Source organism: Oryctolagus cuniculus, chromosome 17 (genome assembly GCF_964237555.1).
Source record: "Oryctolagus cuniculus chromosome 17, mOryCun1.1, whole genome shotgun sequence".
Classification (NCBI taxonomy): Eukaryota; Metazoa; Chordata; class Mammalia; order Lagomorpha; family Leporidae; genus Oryctolagus; species Oryctolagus cuniculus.
The window spans coordinates 48,451,492-48,462,980 of NC_091448.1; the positions used below are offsets into that span (position 1 = coordinate 48,451,492).

At 43.0% G+C, this 11,489-nt stretch overlaps 1 protein-coding gene across 1 annotated transcript; it reads right to left on the bottom strand.

The window, feature by feature from the left end:
* Positions 1–1,365: 1,365 nt before the first annotated feature.
* On the bottom strand, positions 1,366–2,295 carry LOC108178519 (olfactory receptor 1A1). The gene has a single exon (XM_017348889.1). It carries the CDS (start codon positions 2,293–2,295, stop codon positions 1,366–1,368), a length of 930 nt encoding a protein of 309 aa, XP_017204378.1.
* Positions 2,296–11,489: the final 9,194 nt, after the last annotated feature.

Sequence of the window (11,489 nt, forward strand, 5' to 3'; positions counted from 1 at the left end):
ATATTTGTGATCAAATCCATTTTGGGTCAAAAAGAAGATTTCCACAACAGTTCCCATCCTTGGTGCCAGAAAGATGACTTATGTCATCTTCCAACATTCATGGGCAAATTCTTGGCAATAGAAAATTATTGTCTATAGAAACGTTTTATATTTTTACTGGCAGTTAAAAAGAGTAGATAACAGAGCAACTTGCATACTGTTCTAAGATGCACTCACCACTTATCTCTTCAAAATTATAATCCTGTTGGAAAATATGAGGTTAATGAATGATCATTCATATGTTATCAATATTTTGAAAAATTTTATGATTTTCTTATAAGTAGAATCAAGTCATAGATCTTGGAATTCTTTGGTAGGGATTTAGTGACCTGCTGGATTGATGATCTCTGTTTCAGGGAATGTCAGTTACACAACTGGAACTGGTCACCAGAAGCAAAACCTCATCTTGCCTGGGGCTTGCTGAGAAAGATTGTCATGGGATTTTCAATACTGCTAATTTTTCTTCATTTATTATTTGGCACCCAGGATTTTCTTAGTCACTGTGGCTTTATTTTATATTATAATGAATTACTAACTTTTTTGTATTCATTAAATCAGAATCTTTATTACTTTACAAAACAATAAACCTATCGATGACTATCATTTTGGTAATATTTAGGGAGAGTCTTAGGATCTTTAGAGATAGTCTAGTTTAATAAAATATGGAGTAAGCAAGCAATCTCTCCCCAGATAGTGTCTTTACTGGTTTTAAGGAGAGGTAAATAATGCCCAACCTGATTATCTCGAGTTATTTTCAGAATACATTTCAAATACTAATGTTTTCATGCATTCATTCCACTCCACCACACCAAGTAATACAAGTATCTGTGGCTACACTTTGTAGTACCATGCTTATGAAGGAATAGTCATGTGTCACATGACGGCTCCTGTCCTCAGAGGCTTGCAAGACCAGAGAAGGAGATTGAACACGATAACCAAATAAAAAATTGGCATGTGATTAGTGATTTGCAGTCTTCAAAGCACGAGCTATGTGACCACACCCCATGACAGGCAGGACAGGTGTTACTATTCCAAGTATATAGATGGGGAAGCTAAGGCTCAGACTTTCCCAGTTTTCCCCTGCTAGTAGCATGGATTTGAACCCAATCTCTTGTGTTGCCACTTTGCCAAAAGGCGCATAAACATGTTGTAAGTGATAATTTCAGTAAGATGTCTCTTCAGACTCTTACAAGATTTCTGAGAAAATGAATTTCAGGCTGGGGAGGCCAAAGGCGTCTTCTTGTGGAGGGATGATGTTGGAGCAGGATTTCCAAGTGCGTCCTAACTGGTGATTGACTGCAGTATCCGTGTGTGATCTCACAGTGGTTATGAAGAAGTTCTCTTACTGAAGAGTTTTCCCAGAGCAGCTTTCATGTCCTGGTTTCTCAGGCTATAGATGAAAGGATTTAACATTGGGGTCACTGCCATGTACATCACAGTCACCACTGCATCCTTTAGGCTGTAACTGGTCAGGGGGCGGAAATACATGCCCATGACTGTCCCATAGTACAAAGAAACAACTGTAAGGTGGGAACCACAGGTGGAGAAGGCTTTAAGTATACCCTTAGTGGAGGGAACCCGTAAGACTGTGGCAAAGACTCGGACATAGGAGATAACGATGCATAGCAGTGGCACGGAGAAAACACCGACCCCTAGATACATCATTTTCACATTAAAGCTTATGTCAGAACAGGACAGCTTGAGCAAAGGGGTAATGTCACAGTAGAAGTTGGCCACTTCCCTGTTGCCACAGAAAGACAGATGAGCTGTGAGTAGAGTGTGGGGGAGAGCATTGGAGTTTCCAACCACCCAAGACCCAACAACTAGCAGGATACAAGAGCGTGGACTCATAATTGTTGTATAATGAAGTGGGCGGCTGATGGCTATGGCTCGATCATAGGCCATTGCAGCTAAGATGTAGCTATCTGTGTTACCCAAGGCTATCATGAAATACATCTGTGTTAGGCATCCTCCAAAGGAGATGGCTTTACTACCCAAGAGGTGGTTGACCAACATTTTAGGGATGGTTACAGATGAGAAAAAGATGTCAACAAGGGAGAGATTGGCAAGGAAAAAGTACATGGGGTTGTGAAGGCGAATGTCAGAGCGAATGGCTAGGATGATGAGCATGTTTCCAATCAAAGTGATGGGGTAAATGAAGAGGAAGAGGATGAAGAAAAAGTCTTCCTGTTCCTGCCGACCAGTTATTCCCAGGAGGATGAAATCCAGGGTAGAGGACTGGTTTTCTTCCCTCATGGCTCCTTCAGCCTGAAAGGGGAGAGGAAACCAGAGTTACTAGTGTAGTTACTTTGTTTTATAATCTTCCATATCCACCGCCATTTTGACTCAAATGATCAGCTCTTCCCACATCTGAGTATATAAAATCTGGAGATACTCAATATTTGGGAAGAAGTCTCTGTTGGTCAACAAGACTAATAGTCATTGACCCCTTGGACACTCTTGTCTAAGAAGTGAACAATCTGTGAATCAGAGGTGCTCACTCTCCCCAGTCAGGACAACCACACAAACATCTAGGATTTAATCATTTAACAAGTCATTCAGTTTCATATTCTGTAGTCTAGAGTATTTGTTAGGCTTCAAGGGGAAAACATAAATATGTGTCAAACACACTTTATTCATTTATTCATTCAACATGTAAGACATAGTCTCTGCTCTCAAGGACTTCACAACTTAAATGGAGAAGCCAGAATCACAAACACATGATAAGGAAAGGACAGCGTTTTGAGTCTTTGGCAAAGTGCTTCCACCTGAAAGGTCTGTTAGTGGAAGGACCGGCCTACAAATTAGGAATAGTTTCATTGGCCAGCGTGGTCCCAGAGTCCAAGAGGTAACAAGCTGATACACTGGCATCGGAAAAGTGTGAATCACAAGGACCACCAGATTTAAATCCTTCAAGAATAAGCCCAGTGAACTTTCTCCCCAGGTATCCCTGTAAAGTAGATTTTCTCCATCTCATTTAATTGTTTGGAAAATCCTAGAATACATGTGATCATAATGATTTCTCTTTAGTTTTCCCTTCCTGTTTTTAATAATTTCTTTTGGTGACTTGCACAACATGGTAGCATCAGTCACTGCTTAGTAAACCCTCAGGTCTGTATCTGTAAGTTTGTCTCCTTTCCCCATATTTCCATATTCAGTCAACCTACAAACATGTTCAACCAAACCCCATACATTGCACAGCTAACCTAAGAAAATTGCAAGATCTGGGGGGTTGGAGAAACCATACATTCTTTATTTTTTCCTTCTCTACTTAGATTACTGTGTAAGTTTGTACTTGATATTTCTTGAGTTAAATCCAGATTTATTTCTTGTGTTCCCCACATGTGGGATGCTCACATATGTAATTACCCAGTTTATTTCCTTTCCTGTACATGTCTGATCTTGTCAGTTTGTTATTTAAAGTAATTATTTCATAACTCAGCTTTGCTACTTAATGTCTCAGTGCTTTAATTTAGACCACTACAATTTCCCACCTGAAATATTATTAACACTTCCTTCACTGCTTGATGACAGGTTCTCTTCTCTTTGAGCCACTGTGTACTGCAAAGCCTACTCAGGGAAGACACTGCTTGCTGCCATAGTGAAATCAATGCTGTCCTCTTCTTCCAGGACACTCAGTTAGGCACCACTTCCCAGCCTCCTTGGCAATGAGGTTCAGTCATGTGACTGACTTCCAGCCAATCTGCATAAATGTTCCAGTTCTGAGCTTCCTCTACTCTCTTTCCCTTGGGCCAAGTAGGGGCAAGTGGTGTGGGGAGCAACTCGGACTAGACTGTTACTGGAATTAAGACTTATTCTATGCATCTGCTCTCCCACAATATGGCGCTGGGAGAGGAGTAAACAGCTTCTACGCAGCTGCCTCTCGCCAATTTGATTGACTGAGCTGCAGGAGCTGATCTTGCTCCTGATTGGAGGAGAGCAGTGTGCTCGGCGTGTGGGTAGCAGAGTTGGGATTGGTGGAAGAGGACTATAAAGGAGGAGAGAGACAACATGCACCAGGAACATCTAAGAGGAACATCTATCTGAAGGAACACCTGTGCAGCCCCCGAGAGAGCCGGCCGGCGGTGTGCCGCTCCCCCGCGGAAGTGGGGAAAGTGGCAGGGGGAACCTCCGTGGAAGGGTCGGTAGCCAACCCGGGAAGAACCAGCAGCAAACCCGGGGAGGGCTGAGCAGACAAAAGAACAGCGCAGGGTCCTGTGTCGTTCCTCCGCGAAGAGGGGGAGCGACATAATGGTGCCGTGACTCGGATAGGAAACTTAGGAGGGAAGAAGCGGGAAAATATCGGAGAGAGACTAGGGAAGAAGCGGGAAGAAGCGGGAAAAAGTGGGAAAATACCGGAGAGAGATTAGAAAGAGCCTAGGGAAAAGCCGGACGGAAAAAGTGCCGGAAGAAGTTAGGATTGAAAGCGAAAGTGAAAGCTGGAGGAAACATAGACTCGGATGCGGACTATGGCGGGGAAGCTAGGAGATTAAAAGCGAAAGTGAAAGCTAGAACAAACAGACTCGGATACGGACTGTGGGGAGAAGCCAGGAGAAATGAGAGGGGAATATTGTTGGAAGAAAACTTAGGGAAACATACCGGGTAGAGAAAAATGTTAGGGAAAATGAAGCCGCGGGGGCAGGCTGAAGCGGAGACGTAAGCTAGCTTGGGATTCGTCAAGTCAGCCCGGGGAGCAAAAGGCGAAAAGCTAAAACCAGAGGCGGAGACGCGTAAGCCAGGTTGGAATCCGTCAGATTAGCCTGGGGAGCAAAAGACGGGAAGCCAAACCGGGAGCGGAGATGCAAACTAGGTTGCATTTCGTCAGGTTAACCCGGGGAACTTAGACTGAAAACCAAGAAGCGGAAACATGAGCTAGGCTGTGTAATTCGCGGAAGCCGCCGCGCGCAGAGAGCGTGCGGGGCGCGAGTAGATAGGAAGTGCGGGGCTGGCGCAGGGCCGTGGTGCGGGCGTGAAGGGCGCGGAGACCGCGGAGTGCGCACGAAGCCGGGAAGCCGCGCAGAGCCGGGAACCCGCCGCAGGGCAGGTGCCGGGAAGCCGTGCAGATGCGAGAAGCGTGGGCTGAAGCGGCGCAGAGCCGGGAAGTCGCTGCGGGGCGAGGCGCCGAGAAGCAGCCTCGGGGCAGGCGCCGGGAAGCCGTGGGGATAAGAGAAACAGAAGTATAGAAGTAAAATGAGAGAAATAGGAATGCTGGCAGATAGAAGTAAAATAGGAGAAATAGGAATGCCCGGAGATAGAGAAATAGAGAAAAACAAGGCCTCCCCACAACATGGCAATGAGAGAGCTTGGATTCGGTCTGCCTGATTAGGCGATAAGCACCAGCAGGCAGCTCGACCAGAGTATGAGCTACAGGTCACCGAAGATAGGCACGAATCAACATCAATAAGTCTCCCCACAATACGGCAATGAGAAGGCTCGGATTCGGTTTTCCACAGAGGTGGAAGCGTCGGTAGCCAACCCAGGAAGAACCAGCAGCAAACCCGGGGAGGGCCGAGCAGACAAAAGAACAGCGCAGGGTCCTGTGTCGTTCCTCCGCGAAGAGGGGGAGCAACAAGTGGCAAGAAAGCCAAATGGGATGGATGGTGGAGTCACATGGTAGAATGAGCCTGTGTTCTTAGTTGTTTACATCCAGGAGAGCCACTTATCACCAGAAATCACTATTTGGAATGTTATATAGGAGATAAATAATCTTTTATTCTGATTAAGTTATTCTACATTTTGTGATTAATTTAACACTAGTCCAAGATAGTGTGAATAATTCATTATTTTTCTAAAGAGCCTTGTACTCAGAAATTAATTGAATCAATTATTAATCCAATCACCAGTTCTCAGTCTCTCATAGCACATGTGTGAATTGTAGGGTAGGCACGGAGGATGTAGGTCTAATTATCCAGTCTTATGGGGTTCATTGTCATAGTTGTACCTATAGATGCTTGTTTTTTCTCTTTCTTAAGATGCCTTTCCCCCCTTTTTTCACACAAAATCATGATACCTCAGGTTTCAAAGGGTTCAGTTACCTGAGACTGTTCCCAAACTGTGTGGTGAGCTCATCTGGTGTGTGAGTGCAGGGTTTCAGAGGCAGGGCTCTTGGCAACATGGTGGACTGATGTTGACAAACCCCTTTCCTATTAATTCACGTAGAAATTGTAGATACAAATAAAAGTTGAAAAATTCAGAGCCAAGATGGCAGAATAGTGAGGGCGCACACCGATAGTCCGGGAAAATTTAGTTTAATAAAAGTGGAGTTACGGTAGCCTCAGAAAAAGGATCAGGAAAAAATTGCAGAGGAAACTCTTCCGGATCTAGTGGCTGTGACTCGGAGGACCTACTGGGAGAGCAAGGTCGCCCACCGCGCGGAAGCCGAGCCACGAGAGCCACAGGGTCTGCACGCCAGTACACGAAGGGGAGTGGATGTGACACAGACGACCAGTGGGGAGAGCAGGGACGCCCAGGGCTCTGAGTCCACACATCGGCGCTGGAAGGGGAGGTGAGCTCAGTAACCCAAGACATTGGCGGGGAAACGGCGGACAGAATCTAGAGGGAAGCAGGCTTTGAGGCGGGAAAGTTCACCAGACTGACTACAGGAGAGAAGGAAAAAAAAAAGGGTTGGGGGGGGTACTGGTACAGGCAAGTTTCTCTCTCTGCCAACCTTGCAAAGGCCAGCAAGAGACAAAGAGCAGGCCCCACTCGGGATATACATAACAAAAGGGGAGAGCTAAGGAACTGAGGCGCTACAATTCAGTAGCCTAGGCAACCCAGTGGGAGTCCGCAGGAGAAACTGAGCCCACACAGACTCTTTGGGTAGAAGCCAGAGATCGGAAGCTAAATACCATCAATTCTGCTCAGCCCTGCGGTATTACTTACCTCCTGAATAAAAAATAAATAAATAAATAAAAGAGAGATTTACCATGCATAACCTGAGGGTGTCACCTTTGCACACTCGTAACACAGAAGAACCAAGCAGAGCTCTCAGGCCACACCCATCTCAAGCCTCCAAGGCTCCTCCAACAGCAGACAGTCCACTTAACACAGACATAGTATAAAAAAAAAAAAACCTCACAGTGAGGGAAGAAGAATTAACAACGCCAAGCAACAAACACAAAAATCAAGGGAACAAGATCAACAATGACACTATGATGCCTCCAAATAAACAAAACACCCTAAGCCAAGATTATGAAGATGATGAGATAGAAGAAATGCAAGATACGGATTTCAAAAAATTTATGATAAGAACATTTAGAAGTTTTCAAAAGCAAATCCTTGAACTACAGAAATCCTTATTGGACAGGATTGAAAATCTCTCTCGTGAAAATGAAATTTTAAGGAAGAATCAAAATGAAACGCAGAAACTAGTAGAACAGGAAAGTGTGATAGTGAAGAGAAATCAAAATGAAATGAAGAGCTCAATAGATCAAATGACAAACACATTAGAAAGTCTAAAAAACAGAGTCAGTGAAACGGAAGAGAGAATATCGGACTTAGAAGACAGAGCACAGGAAAACATACAGTCAAACCAAAGAAAAGAAGAGGAAATTAGAAATCTAAAAAATATTGTTGGGAATCTACAGGATACTATTAAAAAAACCAACATTCGAGTTCTAGGAGTTCCTGAAGGCATGGAGAGGGAGAAAGGATTAGAAGGCCTTTTTAGTGAGATACTAGCAGAGAACTTTCCGGGTTTGGAGAAGGACAGAGACATCCTAGTACAGGAAGCTCATAGAACCCCCAGTAAACATAACCAAAAGAGATCCTCACCACGACACGTTGTATTTAAACTCACCACAGTGAAACGTAAAGAAAAGATCCTAAAATGTGCAAGAGAGAAACGTCAGATTACTCTCAGAGGATCTCCAATTAGACTCACAGCAGACTTCTCATCAGAAACACTACAGGCTAGGAGGGAATGGCGAGACATAGCACAGGTGCTAAGAGAGAAAAATTGCCAGCCCAGAATATTATATCCTGCTAAGCTCTCATTTGTGAATGAAGGTGAAATAAAGACCTTTCATAGCAAACAGAAATTGAAAGACTTTGCAGGCCGGCGCCGCGGCTCACTAGGCTGATCCTCTGCCTGCAGCGCCGGCACACCGGGTTCTAGTCCCGGTCGGGGCTCCGGATTCTGTCCCGGTTGCCCCTCTTCCAGGCCAGCTCTCTGCTGTGGCCCAGGAGTGCAGTGGAGGATGGCCCAGGTGCTTGGGCCCTGCACCCCATGGGAGACCAGGAGAAGCACCTGGCTCCTGGCTCCTGCCATCGGATCAGCGTGGTGCGCCAGCTGCAGTGCGCTGGCCGTGGCAGCCATTGGAGGGTGAACCAATGGCAAAGGAAGACCTTTCTCTCTGTCTCTCTGTCTCTCTCTCTCACTGTCCACTCTGCCTGTCAAAAAAGAAAAAAAAAAGAAAAAAAAAAGAAAGACTTTGCAGCCACTCGTCCGGCCCTGCAAAAGATACTTAAAGATGTGCTACACTCAGAAACACAGAAACATGGCCATCAATATGAAAGAAGGTAAAGGAAGAACACCTACCAGTAAAAGAGCATGGGAAGCTCAAAGCATATACTAGAAAATATCTCCGGGAAAATGGCAGGGGAAAGTCACTACGTATCAATAGTCACATTAAACATTAATGGGCTTAACTCTTCAGTTAAAAGACACCGATTGGCTGATTGGCTCAAGGAGCACAACCCAACTATTTGTTGCCTACAAGAAACACATCTCTCTAACAAAGATGCATGCAGACTGAAAGTGAAAGGTTGGAAAAAGATATTCCATGCCAATAGAAACCAAAAAAAAGCAGGTGTAGCCATATTAACATCAGACAAAATAAACTTTAATACAAAAACTGTTAAGAGAGACAAAGAGGGGCACTATATAATGATTAAGAGTTCAATTCAACAGGAAGATGTAACTATTATAAATGTATATGCACCTAATTACAGGGCACTGGTCTATTTAAAAGACATGTTAAGGGACTTAAAGGGAGACTTACATTCCAATACAATAGTACTGGGGGACTTCAATACTCCACTCTCAGAAATAGACAGATCATCCAGACAGAAGATCAACAAGGAAACAGCAGATTTAATCGACACTATTGCCCAAATCGATCTAACAGATATCTACAGAACTTTCAATCCTACATCTAAAGACTTTACATTCTTCTCAGCAGTGCATGGAACCTTCTCTAGGATTGATCACATACTAGGCCATAAAGCAAGTCTCAGCAAATTTAAAAGAATTAGAATCATACCATGCAGCTTCTCAGACCACAGCGGAATGAAGCTGGAAATTAGCAACTCAGGAAACCCCAGAAAGTATGCAAACACATGGAGACTGAACAACATGCTCTGAATGAACACTGGGTCATTCAAGAAATCAAAAGAGAAATCAGAAACTTTCTGGAAGTAAATGAGGATAACAACACAACATATCAAAACTTATGGGATATGGGAAAAGCAGTATTGAGAGGCAAGTTTATAGCAATAGGTGCCTATATCAAGAAATTGAAAGGTACCAAATAAATGAGCTTTCAGCACATCTCAAGGACCTAGAAAAACTGCAGCAAACCAGACCCAAATCTAGTAGGAGAAGAGAAATAATTAAAATCAGAGAAGAAATTAACAGGATTGAATCAAAAAAAAATTACAAAAAATCAGCCAAGCGAAGAGCTGGTTTTTTGATAAAATAAGCAAAATTGACACCCCATTGGCCCAACTAACTAAAAAAAGAAGAGAAAAGACCCAAATCAATAAAATCAGAGATGAAAAAGGAAACGTAACAACAGACACCACAGAAATAAAAAGAATCATCAGAAATTACTACAAGGACTTGTATGCCAGCAAACAGGAAAATCTTTCAGAAATGGATAGATTCCTGGTCACATGCAATCTACCTAAATTGAACCATGAAGACATAGAAAACCTAAATAGACCCATAACTGAAACAGAAATTGAAACAGTAATAAAGTCCCTCCCAACAAAGAAAAGCCCAGGACCAGATGGATTCACTGCTGAATTCTACCAGACATTTAAAGAAGAACTAATTCCATTTCTTCTCAAACTATTCAGAACAATTGAAAAAGATGGAATCCTCCCAAATTCTTTCTATGAAGCCAGCATCACCTTAATCCCTAAGCCAGAGAAAGATGCAGCACTGAAAAAAAATTATAGACCAATATCCCTGATGAACATAGACGCAAAAATCCTCAATAAAATTCTCGCCAATAGAATACAACAACACATCAGAAAAATCATCCACCCAGACCAAGTGGGATTTATCCCTGGTATGCAGGGATGGTTCAACATTCGCAAATCAATCAATGTGATTCACCACATTAACAGACTGCAGAAGAAAAACCATATGATTATCTCAATAGATGCAGAGAAAGCATTCGATAAAATTCAACACCCTTTCATGATGAAAACTCTAAGCAAATTGGGCATAGAAGGAACATTCCTCAATATAATCAAAGCAATTTATGAAAAACCCATGGCCAGCATCCTATTGAATGGGGAAAAGTTGGAAGCATTTCCTCTGAGGTCTGGCACCAGACAGGGATGCCCACTCTCACCACTGCTATTTAACATAGTTCTGGAAGTTTTAGCCAGAGCCATCAGACAAGAAAAAGAAATCAAAGGAATACAAATTGAGAAGGAAGAAGTCAAACTATCCCTCTTTGCAGACGATATGATTCTTTACTTAGAGGATCCAAAGAACTCTACTAAGAGACTATTGGAACTCATAGAGGAGTTTGGCAAAGTGGCAGGATATAAAATGAATGCACAAAAATCAACAGCCTTTGTATACACAGGCAATGCCACGGCTGAGAAAGAACTGCTAAGATCAATCCCATTCACAATAGCTACAAAAACAATCAAATACCTTGGAATAAACTTAACCAAGGACGTTAAAGATCTCTATGATGAGAATTACAAAATCTTAAAGAAAGAAATAGAAGAGGATACCAAGAAATGGAAAAATCTTCCATGCTCATGGATTGGAAGAATCAACATCATCAAAATGTCCATTCTCCCAAAAGCAATTTATAGATTCAATGCAATCCCAATCAAGATACCAAAGACATTCTTCGCAGATCTAGAAAAAATGATGGTGAAATTCATATGGAGACACAGAAGACCTTGAATAGCTAAAGCAATCTTGCACAACAAAAACAAAGCCGGAGGCATCACAATACCAGATTTCAGGACATACTACAGGGCAGTTGTAATCAAAACAGCATGGTACTGGTACAGAAACAGATGGATAGACCAATGGAACAAAATTGAAACACCAGAAATCAACCCAAACATCTACAGCCAATTTATATTTGATCAAGGATCTAAAACTAATTCCTGGAGCAAGGACAGTCTATTCAATAAATGGTGCTGGGAAAACTGGATTTCCACGTGCAGAAGCATGAAGCAAGACCCCTACCTTA